Source organism: Pyrus communis, chromosome 8, assembly GCF_041283825.1.
Source record: "Pyrus communis isolate YQ-2024b chromosome 8, ASM4128382v1, whole genome shotgun sequence".
In the NCBI taxonomy this organism is placed as follows: Eukaryota; Viridiplantae; Streptophyta; class Magnoliopsida; order Rosales; family Rosaceae; genus Pyrus; species Pyrus communis.
The window spans coordinates 3,956,345-3,977,478 of record NC_142572.1 but is presented as its reverse complement, the minus strand read 5'-3'; the positions used below and the strand labels follow the sequence as shown (position 1 = coordinate 3,977,478).

At 37.9% G+C, this 21,134-nt stretch overlaps 1 protein-coding gene across 8 annotated transcripts; it reads left to right on the top strand.

Moving 5' to 3' along the window:
* Nucleotides 1-76: 76 nt before the first annotated feature.
* On the top strand, nucleotides 77-9,556 carry LOC137717360 (MADS-box protein AGL24). 8 transcript variants are annotated; one of them, XM_088699161.1, is made up of 11 exons: nucleotides 78-276; nucleotides 363-724; nucleotides 1,017-1,084; nucleotides 1,427-1,629; nucleotides 6,140-6,218; nucleotides 6,613-6,674; nucleotides 6,775-6,874; nucleotides 8,073-8,114; nucleotides 8,279-8,320; nucleotides 8,488-8,666; nucleotides 9,286-9,556. In XM_088699161.1, the coding sequence occupies exons 4-11, from the start codon at nucleotides 1,439-1,441 to the stop codon at nucleotides 9,293-9,295; spliced, it is 705 nt and encodes a 234-aa protein (XP_088555287.1). In that variant the 5' UTR covers nucleotides 78-276; nucleotides 363-724; nucleotides 1,017-1,084; nucleotides 1,427-1,438; the 3' UTR covers nucleotides 9,296-9,556. The 8 variants fall into 8 exon arrangements, with proteins under 8 accessions (XP_088555289.1, XP_088555287.1, XP_088555288.1 ...); XM_088699162.1 differs by lacking the exon at nucleotides 363-724; XM_088699158.1 differs by lacking the exon at nucleotides 78-276 and having other exon boundaries at nucleotides 368-724; nucleotides 1,017-1,125.
* The last annotated feature ends 11,578 nt before the right edge of the window (nucleotides 9,557-21,134 follow it).

Genomic DNA, 21,134 nt, shown 5'->3' with positions numbered 1-21,134 from the left:
GCAAATTCAAAGCTTGGAATTGACACGTGTCGCTCCGTTATAATTGTACGTTCGCTTGATTTTCCAATTAAATATCCCTGCTTTAACTATCATACACATGCTGCCATGCATTCTCTCTCTACCATAATTCATTTCGCATTTTCTGTCCTTTATGTCGGCGATGCTCCTTTTCTCATGCCGCCGTCTGTCTGACAAACCCTAAATCAAATCTGTTGGGTACAGGAGAAGGAGCCTTCCAGGAGTTAGGCGGGACCTATATTGGTGGATTGGCAACAGGTATTCTTTGAACTGTTAGCGGTGCCGCGGCTCAGCGAACTTACATATTCTGCAGATCCATGAAAATTATTTTGGTTTTTTGACAGATCTCAACAAACCACCGCCACAGAAAAAAAAAAAAAGAAAAAAAAAAAGGAAGATTCAGTCAAATGACGAGATTGCAGAGAAGATGAGAGGGAGATATAGAACCACGGACCATAATTTATTTAAATTAATAAAATCATATGAAGATATTGCTTTGCAGAGAAGACGAGAGGGCCGGGATGGCAATGGTGGAAGAGGGTTTGGAGAATGCGGCTACTGAAACTCGGGGGGTGGGGTTTGGGGAGTTTTGTTTCACAAGTGGGAGTGAGTATTGCCAGCAAGTTTTGCAGCGATCGCTGCTACCGCTGCTGTTTGGGATAAAGAAGTGAGAGAGACGAAGTGGGTGAGGAAACTCAACGGTGTGGTACGTAAAAAGAATAAAACGTAGAATCCCCAGCCTTACTGTCGTCCAGTCCACATATTATAGACGGTCGTGATCGCATTCATGACTCATCACGCCAACTGATTTGCGTTCCGCGTTTCTAACCTTATGTTCCCAAAAAATATCTAAAAAGACAAAAAGGCACAAACAGTGATAACCAAAGGAAGATATGTCCTATTTTTCCATAATTAGGAAAATTAATTTAGCAACCTTTCCTTTCTTGAACTGCCGGCAGCACCCCAACTCTTTCTCATCTCTCTTCTTCTCTTTCCAGAATTGCTGGCTTTTCTTTCGCTGTTCTGCAAATTTCCCGAAATTCAGACCTAAAACCCCCCAACGAAGGTAAACAAATAACAACGGAAAACCCAATGTAATTAATTTATGTATGGTCTTCCTCCTCCTCCCCCTTCTTCTTCTTCTTATGGTAGATACTGTAGGCTTGTTGGACAGTGGATTGTGGTGGGTTTTTCTGGGGTTTGTTTTTCTTTATAGATCTGAGATGCTAGGGTTTGAGGTCGATAATCTCTTATTTAGATCTGAGATTCTAGGGTTTGAGGTCAATAATCTTTAAAATTAGAAAAAAAAACCCAGAAAATATATGCTAGTTTTTGAGTTTGTGGACGATTATATATATGTGAAAAGTGGTTGGTTTATTTTATTTATTTGAATTAATTGTTTTTGCAGGGGTAGCAAGAAATGGTGGAAAGGATGAAAGAGAAGATAAAGATCAGGAGGATCGACTACCTTCCTGCAAGGCAGGTGACCTTCTCAAAGAGGAGTAGAGGGATTCTCAAGAAAGCTGAACAGCTATCGATTCTGTGTGAAGCTGAAGTTGCTGTTATCATCTTTTCTCAAACTGGCAAGCTCTTTGATTACTCAAGCTCCAGGTACCAATACAGTGCAACTTCCCACCGCCTTCTAAATTCTTTCGAATTTTCCTTACCTGAACAAGTTAATATAACCATGTACATGACCTAACTTCTGTCTCAGAGAGAGTGAGAGAGAGAGAGAGAGAGAGAGAGAGAGAGAGAGAGAGATTCAGCATTTGGATAAAAAAATTATATATATATATATATATATATATATATTTATAAGGAGGAAGGTGCTAACTAGCTATATAGATAATCCACGCATGTACACAATGACACATAATTTATGGTGTCAGCTAGATAAGGCACAGAAGAAAGGCTAGAGAATCCAAAAACCTTCACCCAGAGAGAGAGAGAGAGAGAGAGAGAGAGTTAACTAGCTAGTACGAGGATAACTATATATATAATTTCCCGTTCAGGAAAGTGAGGTGTACTTTTTGATTGAGACAACTTCTAGCTAGGTGTCCAAGTTCGAGAACATTTTTAGTAGTTTTGCATGCTTTCAATAGGTGGAATTGTGGTGATTCTTTGTAAGTTACTTGCTGATCTCTTTTCTTTTCATGCTAAATGCAATCGTGTCCGCCATGCAGAAATCTATATATATATATAAAAGCCACTTGTCTAGTGAATTATGTAATCTTATTACTATTTTACAGTTTCATAGTTTATCTTGCCGCTTTAATCTGATTTCCCCCACCTATCACGAATTGGTTGTATATAATAATATATAAAATATTAGTTGGGGTTTATGAAAAGAAGAATATATGTCTATATCCTTTTAAATGGGGTACACCGTTTCCCTTTCTAGATACACGGTATATATTATTTCTTAGACCATCATGCTTACTGGAATTCAAATAATCAGTTATGAATAAATAATCTGACAACATAAAATGATTATAAAATACTCTAGCTAGTAAAAGAGTGTAACACTATCTACGTACAATATATATACATACCAATATATGTATATGTATAAGTGTATCCATGTCAACTTCAACACATGATGTTGGGTTATGTTCCAAAAGTTGTCCTTCATCCTCCCCACCTAAACTTCAATGACGGTTAGTTTGTAAGGACTTAAAATACGAACATTCAATATTATATATATATATGCTTTGGATTTTTCTTACTAGGAATAAAGTAATATGATGAAAACTTGGGATTCATCATAGAAGTATTGAAGACCTTTGAGAAGGAAATACGTATGCATGCGTCAAGTAGGGCAATGAGTGGTGCAACTTTATCTAAATATGTATGCATGCGTCAAGTAGACCTGTTTTTTCATATGCATGCATGAAACAATAAACGAACTTGAGTAGTTGCAAAGATTAAAACCTACTTCCATAAATAATATGCATGAGAGGAAGGGTGAGATTAATGTGTAGAAATGTAATTGTGGAATAAGAATTTAGATAAAGTTGTGCTTTTGTTTTAGTTAAAAAAAAAAAACTCCCTCTACATAGTACGTGATGACAATATTAATAAAACTGAAATACCATTCCTAAAGTGGTCTTTTTAACCTAGAATGTATACTATATAGGATTTAGCATATCAATCTGTCATTCCAAATCAGCGGGCATAGAAAAGATGCCCTTATTGTATGATGGTGTTTTTTACATTGTTTATTTTGTTGATGAAAATTTGAAACTAGCTTTTAAGACGTTAACACATCTATTTGGTAGAGAGTGAATAAGCTTTTTGTTATCTAGATCTTCCCATTTTTACTATAAGACATTTTACCTATTCCTTTTCCAAGTCAGATGCACCAATAACGAATAGTCGCGTGAATTTAGGGTTCAGGGACATCATCAATGTCAAATTGACTAAGCTGTGGTCATCACCACTTGATAACCATGGCGAGTTGACCTCAATCCCTTCGTTGATAGCCAGGCCACAGGAAGCGGGATACTGATTATCCATGTCAGCTCTACTAAGCTTGGTCACAACCGAGAGACCTGAGCCGAGTTGCTCTTGTTCTAATTGTTGACTAGTACCATGTCGGCTTGGGCATTATCTATAGGGCACGTGTCGACCACAAAGCCCCTACAGCCCATTACATTTTGAGATGCCAGATGTCGATCAGATATGATTAGATATTGGTGTCTCGAGGCTGGAAAAAGCTATTTTTGACCAGTTGTTTTTAGGAAGGGCTGTGATATTTATATATCATATTTTATTTCTCATACATCTTTTTAATTTTTGGCCGTCGGATCGAATGAATTGAAGAAGATCAATAAATAGAAATTATCAAGGGGTATGTGAGAAGTAAAATGGGATGTGTGGATAGCACACCCCTTTAGTAAAAGGATCCGGTGAGAAGAAGTAAAATAGGATGTGTGGATAGCACACCTCTTTAGGAAAGGGATCCGGTGATCCTTGCTAGATCATTTTCTTGGAGATTTTAAGGATTTCGTGATCGTGACTGTTTATCGTAAATCATGCGGTCAGAAATCATTTCAAAATTTAAAATTTAAAATTAAATATAAATAGTACCTAACGAAAACTGACCGCACGATGTACAATGAACGGTTATGATCACGGGATTCCTAAGATCTCCAGAAAAAGGATGCAGCGAGGATCCTTTTCCGTGTTTTTATATACTCTCCTTGAGCCACATGTCAACCAGCTGTGGGGTCTCTCATGGATATATAAAGCAGCCACCTCCAAGCAAAAGATTAGCCTTACTTCCTCTGGAACCACTCTCCAGTTCTCTCATCTCTCCCATTCTTCTTGTAAAAGTCTCCTGAATCTAACAGATTTCAAAGTGGGATACACTGTCAAATAATTATTAAATACACCACGAAGTGGATGCAGCCCATCTAAGGCGAACCACTCAAATCTCATTGCCTTGTGCATGATCTGTCATTACCGTGCTAGAGCTCACCTCACGTCGGTCTACTACCATTATTCCTTTTGGGATCCTACATCTCAAGCTCTCATGGAAAGTTTAGAATATTTTTTTTCATAGTTAAAATTCTTTCTCAAAGCCGTCGGATACACTTCATCAGCACCGTAAGCATTTTAACATTTTTTTTGTAGTCCAAAGTTTTAACATAACATCAAACCAAGCATTTTTGAGTTGCTATAAGAATATCAAAGCATTCTTTATAGCTTAACTCTCATTCAAGATGTTTTGGACATTGTTCTCGCAAAACTGAAAATTGGGGGACACAAATTAGGTTTCATTCACCTCTTTACAAGCCCAACTTCTCTCCATATATATCAAACAAATAATATATAATGCCCGTGTGTGTGATATGTTTATGCAATTTATAGACTACTTGTAATAACGTCGTCCAAATCTAGATAAACGCATTATGTTTGGGTGAATAAATTTAAGATTATTAAGGAATTTACAAATGACGGAAATTGAAATGATGAGATTTTATTTTCTAGAATTTGTAAATTTTCTTGTTTGGTTAACCTAAAAGAACAATGCAATTGAATACGAAATTTGTTATTTTTAACCTCTCAATCATAAAAATTGAGAAATGACACCTATTTACATGGAATTTGAACTTGGAATTGGAGGTCCCAAATTCCAAGTTTTTTTTTTCACGCGGAAATTCTAAATTTCTATGTTTATAAATCCAAACAAGAGAATTGGTGCCTGCCAATTTATAAATTTTGACTTTTACCAAAATTCCATGTTTATTTCCCTTATCCAAACATAATGTAAAGTTCCTCACCTATTTAAATATAAGATATTAAACAATTTATCATACTAAAATTTTCAATATGTTATGTGCTTGCATCGCCTTGAGTGGACGTGAAAAGAGGATTTCTCATTTGAGAATCTCATGCAGCAACAGTTGAACGCGATACATTAATGAAATATATACAAGGTTAGGTGCCTTGATTTTTGCTGTAAACATGAGACTGGATTGCCAATTTTGCGCTAAATTATAGTCAACTAAGTGCATGTTAAGTTTTACATAGCTTATGGATAGTCCTTTAGGCTTTAGCACTAGTTTTGAGTGATTGATGAAATCTTGTCTTAACAAGCGTAGGGTTATGGAATTTAAGGATATTTGTCCAAGATCAAGTGGCTTGTTGTCATGTAATAGAGGCCTTCTGACATCTTGTATTCGATTGATTACGAAGCTAAATTAAGGATTTAAGTACTATAGTATAGAATATAAACACCCCCACCCCACTTTCGGAGGAGGTTTCCAGTGTTCCGGAGAGTGGTCTTAAGGGACCTATCGTAGGAACCAAATGTGAAAGAGGGTTGACTTGGAAGATGTAACTCAACATTCTTGCATCAGCAGATAGTGAAGACTTGACAATTGTGTGGAATCAATGATACAACAATAAGCCTCCTAATTAAGTCCTAAGATATATAAGACCAATAAAAGAGTACTATGTACTTAGATTAATCTTCCAATTAATAAGGAAAAGTGTTTGCAAGTGCAACATGCAAGCACTATTGGTTTTTTGTTGGATATAATTTTATTTTTGTGTGAATAATTTATAAGTAATAATGAAACATACTAATTATAGTTTATCCCTTTATGTTGTCAAGTACCAAGGATGTGATTGCAAGGTACAAATCACATACTGGTGGGGAAAAATGGGATCAAATCACGCTTCACCAACTGCAGGTAATTCAGTTCAATATTAGTTTTCTTTTTTTCCATCTTTGCTCTAAAATTTACATTTTTAATGGTACAACAATTAATTGTGTCAAGTGAATGTTTTCTGTGATATGCACTTGGAGCATCGGAATATATTTTTACAGCATTACAAGTTAGACTTCTATATATGCATGCAGCAGGGTTGGGCTGTTAGACTAAATATGTGCAAGTACTTGGGGTTGAGTAATGACTCTTAAGTTATAGTTTTAACTTCCATTGAACATTCTAAGTTTTCATGTGACAGATTACATTTATTTTCTTTCTTGTTTCTTTTTGGGCCTGATGTTTATAAGCTTTTCATGTGAAAGAGTAGATTATCTAAATGAAGATATAAATATATTTATATTTTCCATTTAATTAGTTGGAGAAAGAAAACACGATCAGGCTGAGTAAGGAACTTGAGGATAAGACCCGCAAGCTGAGGTAATTATAATTTATCGATTTGTTTGTAAGATATATGGTGGTTAATTAAGCTGGTATGATCGTTTGACGAGTCTGCTGAAACTGGTTTGGCATGCAAAAGGCAGATGAAGGGTGAGGACCTTCAAGACTTGGATCTGGATCAACTGAACAAGTTAGAAAAATTGGTGGAAGCAAGCATTGGCCGTGTGATTAAAACTAAGGTATTACTTAAAATTGATGCTTAATACATATTATTGTGCAATTATCCGGAAGATTTATTACTTAATTAGTCATTGTTCAAATAATTTTCTTGGAAAGAATAAGACAAATATCTTAATTTTGTTTAAATAAGAAATTTGTTATTAACTCTCCATAAAATAATGCTGCACTTCCTCCTCTCTAACCTTTTGCCCCACGCTTGAGTGAGCTATGACCGAGATTAATCAAATAAATAGATTGACACATTAAGCCGCGTATATATACACCTTTTTTGATCATCATGTTTAATCAAAAGAGTAATGCTAAGTAGACTGAATTTGTAATTGAATTTGCAAACTAAATGATGTGTCACTAATAAGAAATAAGCACGTTAATCAATACTTAAAGTAATAATTGAAGGGAGTTTTAACAAAAAGCCCACGATACTGTTCACTTTAACGAAAAACCACATTTTTACACTAAAATGTCAATCCTAGTACTATTCATTTTACCCTTTATTTTGTCTTTGTCATTAAAACTCAAAGTTTTCAAGCCATTTTCATTAGTTTTCCTATAATTGAATCATCAATTTCCATGTGATTTAGTTTACAATATTTAGGCCTGGTTTGGTACTGAGGTGATTCTGAAAAAAAGCTGGTATAAAAAAAAATTGGGAGCTGTTTTTGTGTTTGGTAAACATTCAGCTTTAGCTTTTTTTTCACAGTTTTTGGTGAAAAAAGCCAAAAACAAGAAGTTGCAAAACCCAGCTTTGAAAAACGGATTTTTTTTCACATCTGTTTTACATAAAAGTTTACCAAACACTATAATACTGTTTTTTTTTCTTTTCAAAAGCACTTTTACAAAAAAGTTTACCAAACACTCTGCTGCTTTATTTCACAGCTGCTTATTCTCACAACACAGTAGAAGCAGTTTTTTTTCAAAGCACATCAATACCAAACTAGCCCTTAATTTTCTTAACATTACTCTAATAAAAAAGTCAACAAGTTTCTAATCCAACTATTCTTTTGCAGGCGTATCTTTCAAATTGAGACTTTGGTCGAATTGAATGTAGACTTGACCTTTTTTTTTCTTGGTTGTAAAGAATGTAGAGTTGAACCATGTATTTTCCGTACTTCAATTAGGTTATTTGACTAAAGAAATATTTTGGATTATACGTGTATATATAGCAACATCTAATTCCAAATTTTCCGTTTATTTCAGGAAAAAAAGATTATGAGTGAGATTATGGCACATGCGAATAAGGTTTGTAATTAAATAGATGATTGTTGTCTGTGTCTATTTATGAAATAGCCACAAATATATACAAATAGTCAAGAATTTCCCGAAAAGAAAAATAATAAACATTAATTAATTATTAATGAATTTTTTCTTTGTTGTCCTCTTCTATGCACTGATTATACATGCAGGGAGCTGAGCTTATAGAAGCTAACAACCAGCTAAAGCAGAGGGTAAGAAACTACCGCCATCTATATTTTTTTCTTCTATTTTATTTTTATTTAATGAAGACAATAAATCTTAATTAAAAAAAAATTAAATTTGGGCGATCTTTTTTTCTTGTTGTTGTTAATTTAATTTACAAATTTAATCTCTCTAATATTACTCTTTTGCACGGCAGATGGTGATGTTATCCGCTGGAGGAGATATCGGACCTGCAGGGATCATGGAGTTGGACAACCTGAATAATGTTGGAGAAGAAGGCGTGACATCTGAATCAGCCACAAATGTCACCACCTGCTCCAGCAGTGCTTTTTCTCTCGAAGATGACTGCTCCGACATCTTGTCTCTCAAACTGGGGTGAGCCGCTTGCTAATATATATGCTGTTTGCTGTTGGCTTTTGCTTTTGACTTTTGGCTTGTGCTTATTTGATGAGACGACGTAGAATAAAGGTAGTAAAAATACTAGGGAGCTGTGTAGATAAGGGATATTTTGTTGTCCACGCGGAGGTTTTGCTTGCTTATCATGGGTTGTTTTCTCAAGCTTATTCATCTCAGCATGATCAGGTTGAATTTTACACATTACCAATTTTAAAAACTTTAATTTTCTTTTCTTTCAAGGAAAAAAGCCATTTAGGAAAGGTCTTAATGAAAGCTTGCGTTGAACATAGTCCATCTCCTTCGTGTCGCAAGCTTGTTTTCAAAGATAGCAGTGGGGTTGCCACGCCTTCTTTGCCGTTTTGTTTTGATGTAGGTTTTTTGTTTTGTTTTTAACCTATGATTAGCTCAAGCGCTCATCTGGGCTGTGCTATTTTTTCCTTTCTCCTGTACCTCATGTTTCTTTGGGCTGTTTGGCTCTTTTCCTCAGCGTATCACAGATTCATGATGTTCGTTAAATATAATTGTACCGCTACGATGCTTTTATTCTTCAACACCTTCAATGGAATTGCTAATCGGTTTTTGTATTTGGTATTTTCAGGCTTCCTTAGTTTCCTTGGTTAAGAAGTGGAGACGGATGGAGAGTTGCACTTCCTTATAATTTCTAAATAAAGTCGAGTTATTGTAAGATACGAGTGATCTGTGTATCTTAACTCGAAAACAAATTAGAAGACATCGCTGGGGAAGTGCTGTGACTGTGTTATATGTAAAAATATATTTGTATTCCATGCAAAGCATGACATTGATCTAGAATATAACTTGTATTGTATCCAAAGCTTTATAGGAATGCAGGCCTATGAATTTGGACTCTAGTTCAGTTTTGTCTTGTCTTGTGGATTTGTTGGGGATGACTGGCCAAAAGTTATGAGGTTTTGTAGTTACGCTTAAATATTAATTTCTGCCTCAAAGGGTGGGGACTTGGAGCCGAAAATCGAACCCCAAAAATTAAAAATTAAATAAAGGGGTCTTTTAATATGAGTCTAATTTTATGAGGCTGATTTGAAAGGAGTCCAGTAGTGTTACATCATCCTAGGTGGGGTCTTCTAAGAGACTATATCTTCATGTCTATGTCCATAAGTTCCGCACGAATTTCAGCGCTTACCATTGTATAGTTTTTGAAACGAATTTGTCAAATTCCAACGATTTTGGGGCATCAAGTTTATACACGTTCCTCCAAATCCTTATCTCGTCGATTCCAATGATTTTGAAAAAAAAAAAAAAAAAAACAAAAAAAATCTTTCTAATTCCTGGGTTGTATAATTTAGATACAAATTAATTATGAGATAGATATATATGATTCTTGCAAACAATCGATGCATGCATGAGTTTGAGTTTTAAATACGTGTGAATTAGGGTTGGTGGGTTTCTGTAGAACAGGTAGCTTATGTTTGATACTCACTTTTTGTTGATTCTTAGTTGTTGTTGTTGTTTATCTTTACGGATGGAATGAAATAAACTACTTGTGTGAACTGAATTTTCCATCCATTTATGTACTTGAATGGGTGGAAGGTTATTGTTTTTCTTTGATTGTAACTGATTCGTTGTTGTCTACATATGTGGAATGAAAACAGCAAATAAAAATGGAAAATTCAAGTACCTAGAAAATTAATAAAAAGGGGTAGTTAATTTAATACTGATATTAGGTAATTTATATTGTAGGCTTTCTTAGTTTATTTTTTCAATGTGTGTTGAAATTTTTGTAGAATTTTTAAAGTTTATAACAACTAATGTAATTTATATTGTTCATGTATTTGTATTGTGTAGAGTTGGCCAATTTGAATTCAAGTATCGCCTCTTTTACTCTTAATCCACAACCACAACAAGAAGTTTCAAGGCAATCTCAACCTTCTAGTTCAGAAGGTTTATTGGCGTCTCATCCATCAGTTTCACTTTCACAAGGTCTAAGGTCTTCCCAAGTATTGCCTTTTCAAGCTTGTTCACAAGCTCAAAGGCCTCCTCAACCTTCAAAAAGTAAATTTCCAAAAGGAAAGGGAAAGATGGTTGAACGATGTAAAGTAGTGACTTAAAAATTGAAGCACCAAAACCTTTTTGTTGAACTGTATGAAACAATTATTATTATTTTTTTCTTTCTGGTTATACTACTAATGCCACAAGGCATTTTGATGTTGAAATTTGTGTAAACTTTAGTTTGAGAACTTAACCTTTTCAATTGGATTTTTCTAAAGTAATGCCATAAGGCCTTTTGATGTTGAACTTTATTTGAAGTTGAATTTTAGCTTGGTGATCATGAATTTCTTTTCAAATTTGCAAATGGTATGAAATTGAAACCAGAACCATTTGAAATTGAACTGAACTACAACTAAATGGTTTGGTTCTATTTCGGTTCAAGCTTCAAAATCGCATTGAACCACACAGCAAAAAAAATTCGATTTTGGTTTTGGTTTTCACCCCAGAACCGCCCCGAACCAAATGATGAGTCAATATTTTACCCTAATCTTAGTAATAATTTATTGGTTATTCTGGTGAATTTTGATACTTTATTATGTATTTTCAAGGTAGGACATTTGACTTCCTCTTAAGCATAAAGTAATCAAATGGACGAATTTTGAAGCAATTCTAATTGGTGGAGGTTCGTGAGTCTTTCAAGATGATTGTATCAATGTTTCAGATTTTTCTACTTAGCCATTTGACGGTGGCAAAGAAAAGAAGGCCTAGTGCGCAACTTTCCTAAATTGACGTTTCTGCATGTTTTTGGTATTCTGGAGGTCAAGATGGCATATTTTAAGGAAGATTTCTTCTAAGGATTTGTAGGGGACGTCTTAAGCATTCAAAAGATACCTTTTGGGACCAAATCAGAGTTGATTTGGTAAGTCAAAAGTTTGATTTTCTAAGAAGTCTGAATTTTAGTTCAAACATGAAACCTTTTATTTTCTGTTTTATTATTCTATTATGTTTCCTGGTTTTTAGAAGACATTTTCTAGGTAGGATTTTATTTTGTAGTAGTATAAATAAGGCTTTTAGCCATTAGGAGGTGGAGAACACATGCATCAATACTTTGCTAGGTTTTGAAGATTCAAGTTTATTTTCAAGGTGTTTTCTATCCATGTTTTTACTAAATTTTTATTTTATGATTGTTCGCAGCTAGTTTCTTTTGCTAGGGCGAGGCCACGAGCCTTAGTAAGAATATGTAGTTTCTTTTCAATTTGCTTATGATATTATGCATGCATTTTTTGAATTATTAAGCACCAGTTTAAACTATCTAATTGTCTTAGTAATTCACGACCATTATGATATTTAGAAAAGTAATTTGATGCAATTTTGGTCGGAAGGTTCCCTGAAATTGACGCTGACTTCTTATGGTTAATAATTGTAATTTCACTTAGGATGAACACCACGTCTTAAGGGTTGCATGGTTTTTCATAGGGTTTTCATAAAACTTAATGAGTCTTTCATGTTCATATTTGATTCGAATGTCCGGATGGGTTGCATATTAGATATACGTTCTATGTTGGAGGTTCCAAGTAGAATATGTATTAGGCAAACCTTGTCACATCCCAGTCTCGACCCCGCCGTAGCACGATATTGTCCGCTTTGGGCCCCGGCCACGCCCTCACGGTTTTGTTTCTGGGAACTCAGACGAGAACTTCCCAGTGGGTCACCCATCCTAGGATTGCTTTTGCTCAAACTTGCTTAACTTCGGAGTTCCGATGGAATCCGAACCCAGTGAGTTCCCAAAAGTACTCGTGCTATATAGAGGTGGGCATGTATAGATAAGGCACATCACCCCCTCTCCGTTGGTTAATGTGGGATGTTACAATCCACCCCCCTTAGGGACCCGACGTCCTCGTCTGCACAATCGCACCGAACGACAGAGTGGCTCTGATACCATTTTATCACATCCTAGTCTCGACTCCATCGTAGCACGATATTGTCCGCTTTGGGCCTCGGCCATGCCCTCACAGTTTTGTTTTTGGGAACTCAGACGAGAACTTCCCAGTGAGTCACCCATCCTAGGATTGCTCTTGCCCGATCTCGCTTAACTTCAGAGTTCCGATGGAACTCGAAACCAGTGAGTTCCCAAAAGGCCTCATGCTATATGGAGGTGAGCATGTACATATAAGGTACATCACCCCCTCTCCATTGGTCGATGTGGGATGTTACAAACCTAACCTTCAAAATATGCATGGATAATTCATAAGTAATTGGAAGAATTACGTAGGATTGTTAAGATGACGGCAGAACTCTAGGGCTTATACAAATTGATTTTCTTTAAATTGGTTTCTAGTTGATTTATTTAATTGTTTTTAATTTAAATTCGTTTTTATTATTTTAAATATGAAAATCAATATTTTCCAAAATTTGTTTTAAATAATGAATTAAGAGTTGGTTTTAAATATAAATTATTTATTCAATTCCTGTGGAAAACGACCTTACTTGAGCTGCTATATTACAACAACCTGGTACTCTGCAAATATTTTTAAGTGTTTTTATCTCTACTTTTGCAGATGGTAAAAATCCTATCAGCAAACTCTGCCAACCTCTAAAACAAATTTGAGTCTCATTTTGCGCCTAAAAAGTTGATATTCAACCTCCCCTGAGACTTACATACGTGTTTCATTTTGCCTTGTTTTTTCTCAACATCATCCAAGATCAGTCAATAGCCTATGTGACAAGGTTATTATGGTTATCTTGACCATGTTGTCTATGTGTGGTCCTTCTTCGCGACGCATAATTAATGAGTTCACATCTTTCTGTTGCAAAAAAAGTTATTTTTAAGAATTGGATTATATAAACGTAAAAGTAGAATCTTATAAAATCTAGAAGTTCATATCCTATTGTAGTTATGTTGTCCTTGTTGTCAATAATTTGTCTGACTATCTCTTCAGTGTAGTCAAGAAGCTCGACTAGTTTATTAGGGAGTATATTCAGCAGTTCCTTACTGAAAAAGCCAAGATCATCGGTTACGACAAAACAATCACTTGGACAACTTTAAAGAGAGGACTGCCAATAGATCATCCATTTCGCAGAGACATTATCATGACTATGGGCCATGATTTTCTAGGGTCGGAGTAAGATGGATCTGAATACGCCTACCTCAGGAGTTTGGTCATGGACTCAAGAACCTCCATTGGGAGTTGACTAAATGGATCAGCGATGCCACCGTCATCCTATTCCAGAATCATTGGGTGAAGTTGACGTCTGTCGACTTCGCTAAGATAGACCATTCTTGTACCACAAGATTCAGGAACCTAATCCAGCAAGAAATTAGCAGGTTTCCTATAATCTTGGAGTTATTATAATCTAAGGATTGGCGTGCGCCGCAAGTAATCAAACTCCTAGGAGGATGCAATATCTACTTCCTAGATATCTTATGGGATTCTCTAGGTTTAGGATGGATTCTACTATGCTAAAAGGTCATCTCCTCGACTAGTATAAATACACCCTTCTAGGATTCATCTCTGGTAAATCAATCTCTGTATACTTATTCTCTTACCTACTACTTGAGTCTTAATATTGCTTACAACCTTGAGTGCATGGGTGGAACTCTGATTACCAAGCGGTGGAACATCACCAAGCTCATACGATACTATGCCTAACACGTTGCCGTCTACACGTAGACAAGTCCCTAGAGAACTTATTTTTGTATCGCCTCACCATAGGCTATTCGTCAAAGAATGATCCCAATGAAATTTTTTTATGTAAGCAATCCTTTTTGGATTAATCACGCCCCCTTTGTCAACACAAGTCTTTTTTCAATAAAAGAATTCTCATAGTTTTTTTTATTCTCAGAGTTTTTTTTTTTTTTTTTTTTGCGGTAATGAGAATACCTAAAAAGCCTAAATAACACAGAACTTGGAAACTTCGCATATTGTTTAGTTAGCAGTTTGGGAAAACCGAAGCATAACAAGCACGATTATGGTTGACGGGTAACGGGCATGGGGACATGGGACATAGCCCCCTAACTTAGAACTCCAGTGCACCATCAAACTCTCGAAAAGATTATGCAACCTGAAGGTTGTGGGTTATGAGTTATAACATTCAAACCCATGCTCTATGCATTCGAGGGAATGAACACAAAAGGCGATCCGAGAATCATCTGAAGGGTGGCTCTGAGTCCCAACCCTGGGTATGATAACTCTTATCCTAAACTAGCGTACTAAGTCAAGTAAGTTCTGCAACACCATATGTTAAGCAGGTCTGAATGAAGCATCTGGATTAGGAAATCCTCAAGAGGAATTTTATTCCAATAAAGCTCCGATACGCGGAATTGCCTTAGCCAAGCCAACTAAGTGTAGTCCGATCGGAAACACTTTGGTCCGGCACATAGGGTATGACAAAAGGATTTGAAAAGTGTTTTCGATCCACATGCAGGTGACCAAGTCCCTAACGAACTTTTGTTTAAGAGTCACTAGGGACAAACCAGCAATCAAGATTGAGAAGGAAGCCCTTTCTGAGTTATAGCCATATCTAAAATCCTCTCACCCGGAATGGGGCAAGGTGAACAAACAAAAAAACATATTGAGAAACGAACGCTTATTTGACTCTGAAGTCATTTTGGGTAAGACATATCACTTTTTCATCTTTAATCTGACAAATAAATTATGAAAAATATATAGTAAAAGGATTTTTTATGGCCATTAGACCCGATGTCGGAGTAAGGTGGTACTTCGATAATCGTAGTGGGTATCTTCATGGATACCAAGTTTGAGAGGTAACATTTTTCCGAATCAATGTTACTTAGGGGGCTTTTGAGCTCTGTCTGCGGCCTACAAGCTTGCTCATATTCTATTATATTACTTATTACTTCGAAGTTAAATTACTTTGAAGAAATTTGTTGAATTACCAGATTATTCCATGATTGGGAAGCAAGGGATGGAAAAATTTCCAACATTTTATTCAAATAGGATAAATGACATGAATAAAATTGCAAGTGTTTATAACGTGTAAATACATGTTTGTTATAAAGTCTCATGAACAGGGCAAAAAAGGTACAATTACTTGGGGAAGACAAGCCTTTACCCTTAACTTGCAAATTTTCATATGGAAGCTATAAAACAGATTTGGCCGGGATCATTAACTTTGATGAAGTTCAGTCGTTGTTAGAAGACTCCAATGAAGAGAGATGAAGATGGCTCCAATGATAAATAACCCTCTCAAGAATCTCGACGCACTTCTAAAGCTAAACCCTTATGTGAAGACTACGAGGAGGATGTCGCTGGCAAGATGGCAAGGGATGAATGCTATGGAACATACTGCAAGAAGGAATGGCTATTGAAATGTTACGGTTTATCTTTGTTTCACTTAATCTTGCTTGACAAAGACATATATGGCTAAGGTAAGTTTCTTGGTTGAAAGTCTTAATCATCGAAGTTTCAAAGAGAGAATTGGGTTTGGAATGTAAGGCATGAAATAGAAAAGGAGGTTTCATGATGAAAACTGAAGGCTAAGCTAGAGGAAAAACCATGGTTACATTGGAGCTATTTAAAAGCAATGTGCCAGAAGATCTCACCATTGAATCTGAAAAGTTTTGCCTATAAATTCATGTGTTCGAAGAACGAATATTGCTCAGTGATATAGAGGGCTGCTCCTTGTTAACAATGTGCAAAAGTAACATGACTCTTTCATCATTGCTGCCTCTCCTTCTTAATATTCAAGATCGTGTGACTGAATCTGGAACGCCAAAAGTTCACAAGAAACGAAGTTGAGACTCCACGCTCTGAAAGAAGAAAACCGTACGTATTCCGGCTTACTCTGAAATGCTTGATCTCTAGGTAACTACCCATTTTTAAGGGGACCAAGTCATTTTCGATGCCTAGCTAGGGGTAATTATGGACCATAATTTTCTATTGTCAGAGTAAGACAAATCAGAATACGCCTACCTCAGAAGTTTGATGACGGACTCAACAGCCTTCATTGCATAGTTGGCTAAACTATTCAGCGATGCCACCATTATCCTGTTCTGGAGTCTGTGGGTGAAGTTCGTCAACCTCGCTAAGATATACCATTTTTGTTCCGCAAGATTCAGGAACCTAATTTAGCAAGGAATCAACGTGTTTCCTATAATCTTAGAGTCCTTACAATCTAAGAATTGACATGTGCCGCAAATAATCATAGTCCTAAGAGGATGCAAAATCTACTTCCAAGATATCCTTTGGGATTCTTTCAGTTTAATATGGATTATACTGTCCTAAAATCTCATCTCCTCCACTAGTATAAATACACCCTTTTAGGGTTCATATCTGGTGACGCAATGTTTTCGTACTTGTTCTCTTGCCTATTGCTTGAGTTTAATATTGCTTAGTAACTTGACCGTCAGAGAACCTTTGATTGGGACATCCGCTCCCGGTTCTAGGCTTACTTGCGGTTGTTTATTCTTTTACAAGTTAACAAGTTTGGGCATCTCTACCAGGCACATAAGTGAAAAGAAAAACATCTAAGCAACTCCAATGGATTATAGGTTTTTTCCTTTAGTACAATGATGTATTTTTACACTAAGAGGAGGGAGAAGTTCGGTTAAGCCACATAATAGACAACTTAATCTGACATTGTTAGACAAATAAGGAATATGGTTGGAGTCCTTGTGTAATTGTATATAATATTATTATTGGAAGAATAAGCCGTCCTACAGCCGTCAAGCCGTCCTACCTTGTCCTACCTACACACTAGCCGTCCTATAGCCGTCAAGCCGTCCTACAGCCGTCAAGCCGTCCTACAGCCGTCAAGCCGTCCTACAGCCGTCCTACCTTGTCCTACCTACACATTAGGACGGCTACCTTGTCCTCTACAGCCGTCCTACCTTGTCCTACCTACACACTAGGACGGCTACCTTGTCCTACCTACACATTTGTATCATGTATATATATCCTTGTAATCTTGTAGAGAAAAATTAATGAGAAAAAGCATTCACTTCCATATTTTCCACAAAGCATTCTCTTCCATATTTTCTACATGGTATACAAAGCAGGTTTATAACCCTAGCCCTAATTTTTTTTTCGGCAGCTTTCTTTGCCGTTCCTATGGCTGTTCGTGGCCCGTCCCGTCCCTCATCTGCTCGTCCTCCCCTCCACTGCACCTACTACAATTTTGATTATCATACCCGAGACACCTGCCATAAACTTCATGGCTATCCCGTTGGCCATCCCCTCCATGGCCAACCGTGGCGACCACCGCGCCGTGCCACTGCTTCCAGTTCTTCCCGCAGCCATGCACCTTCCAGTCCTCCCCGGCAACCACGGTTTTCTGCTTCCCAGCCCCATAATTTCACCCAGGCCTATCACGTGCAAGGCACCCAGGCCCCCGCCTCCTCTTCTACTCCAGCGACCCACCAAGTGCACGGGGCCCAGCCCACTTTGCATGACTTGCAGCTTGCCATGCCTGACCTCTCTGTCAAGCAGCACTCCCGTGTTCTAGCTGCTCTACGTGACACCACCACCCCTCCTCAGGCCAATGCCGTTCTCACTACTGATTTTGCCCAAGGACTTGGTTTCGAAGGCGATGATTGGTGTGGGTAAGCGACGTGGCGATCTGTATTACCTTGTGGCCCTTACCTCTTCTCTCCCCACCCGTCAACCTCTCTGCAACATCATTACCATCCCCTCCTCCCTCTGGCATAGGCGTCTTGGTCACCCCTCCTCCACTCGTTTGCAAGCTTTAGCATCTAGCTCTCTTAATTGTACTTTTGATTCTAGTCATATTTGTGATGTTTGTCCGTTGGCAAAACAAACTCGTCAACCTTTTCTTTTGAGTTCAATTTCATCAACTTTCCCTTTTGCTTTAATTCATTGTGATATTTGGGGCCCGAATCGTCAATCTTCTCTTTCTGGTGCTCATTATTTCTTAACCATTGTGGATGATTTTTCTCGCTTTACGTGGGTCTTCCTCATGAAACATAAATCCGACACTCAACAATTAATTAAGGATTTTTTTGCTTATGTCACTACCCAATTCCGCACTACCATCCAATGCATTCGTACTGACAATGGTGGTGAATTTTTATCTCTTCGTAGTTTTTTCTCTGATCATGGGGTGCTTTTACAAACTTCTTGTGTTTATACCCCCCAACAAAATGGCGTTGTTGAAAGAAAACATCGTCATCTTCTTGAAACCACTCGCGCCCTTCGTTTTCAATCCCATTTTCCTATCAAGTTTTGGGGGGAATGTGTTCTTACCGTTACTTATCTCATCAATCGTCTCCCTACTCGTCTTCTCCATCATAAATCCCCATTTGAGGTTCTCTTTTCGAAAACCCCATCTTATGACCACTTCCGCGTCTTTGGTTGTCTGGCATATGCCACCTCTGTCACTCCCACCACCAAATTTTCCCCTCGGGCTCATTGTTGCATTTTTCTCGGTTATCCTCATGGACAAAAGGCCTATACCCTTTACGATCTTGACAATCACCGCATTTTCACTAGTCGAGACGTCATCTTTCACGAAACTACTTTCCCTTATGCCGTTTCTCACCCTCCTATCCCATCCTCTTCGCCTACCCTACCCATCCCACCACCTCTGGACTTTACATATAACCCACCCCTTCCTGCCCCGACGCCTCACCCTCCTCCACCTTCCTCTCCTTCCACGCCTCCCACAGATTCCCTTGCTGCCCCATTACCCGTTCTTCCCCATGCCCCTGCCCTCTCGGCATCCCCTCCTCCCCCCCCCCCCCCCCCCCCGCTAATTCCTTACCTTTCACCCTTTTACCCACGGACATCCCTACCCCCCCCCCCCCCCCACTACCTACCAATCCTCCCCTTCCCCGCACTTCTTCCCGTGCCCATAAACCTCCATCCTATTTAAAAGACTACGTTTGCTCGCAGGTGATTTTGCCATCCCACCCATCTTCGACTTCGCAACCCGGTTCTACACAAGTCGGACTGTGGAGCCTTCCTCCTTTGCCGAGGCTGCCATTGACCCTAATTGGCAACGTGCTATAACTGAGGAGCTTCAAGCTTTACATGCTAATGGTACTTGGACTTTAACTTCCTTGCCTCCTGGCAAAATTCCCATTAGTTGTAAGTGGGTGTACAAACTCAAGCACAATTCCGACGGCTCTATTGACCGCTACAAAGCTCGTTTGGTTGCTAAAGGCTTCACTCAGGCTGAAGGTATTGATTATCATGACACTTTTTCTCCTACTGCTAAGATGATTACGGTGCGTTGTCTTCTTGCTCTTGCTGCTAGTCAGTCTTGGTCTCTTCATCAGCTTGATGTTAATAATGCTTTCTTACATGGTGACTTACATGAAGAAATCTATATGTCTCATCCTCTTGGTCTTCGGCGACAGGGGGAGAATCTTGTGTGTCGCCTTCACAAGTCACTTTATGGTCTTAAGCAGGCTTCTCGCCAATGGTTTGCCAAATTCACTAGTGCCATCATTTCTGCCGGTTTTCAACAATCCAAAGCTGACTATTCATTGTTCACTAAAAAGTCTGGTATTTCTTTCACAGCTTTGCTCATTTATGTGGATGATATTGTGATTACAGGCAATGATGCTAGTGCCATTAATTCTCTGAAGTCTTTTCTCCGTGATCATTTTCGGATAAAAGACCTTGGTGATTTAAAATATTTTTTGGGTATTGAGGTTTCTCGTTCCAAACAAGGGATTTATATTTCTCAACGCACGTATGCATTAGAGATTCTCAAGGACTATGGTTTTTTGGGAGCACCCATTGCTTTTCCTATGGATGACACAAAATTATCTGATAAAGGAGAACTTCTCAAGGATCCTGAAAAGTATCGACGATTAGTAGGTCGGTTAATATATCTCACTATCACTCGGCCGGATATCACCTATTCTGTGCATGTTCTAAGCCGTTTTATGCACGAGCCAAGGATATCTCATATGGATGCTGCGCTTCGTATTGTTCGTTATTTGAAGGCTACTCCAGGTCAAGGTTTATTATTTCGTTCTGACAACCAGACCAAGTTAACTGCGTTTTGTGATTCTGATTGGGCAGGTTGCCCTATCACTCGCCGTTCGACTACTGGTATTGTGTATTCTTGGGCGGTTCTTTGATTTCTTGGCGGACGAAACGACAGAAAACCGTTTCGCTCTCTTCAGCAGAGGCGGAATATAGGGCCATGGCAGGTGCTTGTTGTGAGATAGTTTGGCTTCGTTTTTTGTTGAAGGATTTGAACATTCCTTTGGATGGTCCTTCCATTTTATTTTGTGATAATCAAGCAGCGTTACATATAGCTGCCAATCCTGTTTTTCATGAACGAACTCGTCACATTGAGATGGATTGTCACTTTATACGAGATAAGATTGTAGATGGCACAATAGAGACCAAGCATGTGGGTACGGCACAACAGTTGGCAGACTTGTTTACCAAACCTCTTGGGAAAGAAAAGTTTTCGGGTATGTTACGCAAGTTGGGAGTTCTTGACATCCACTCTCCAACTTGAGGGGGAGTGTTAGACAAATAAGGA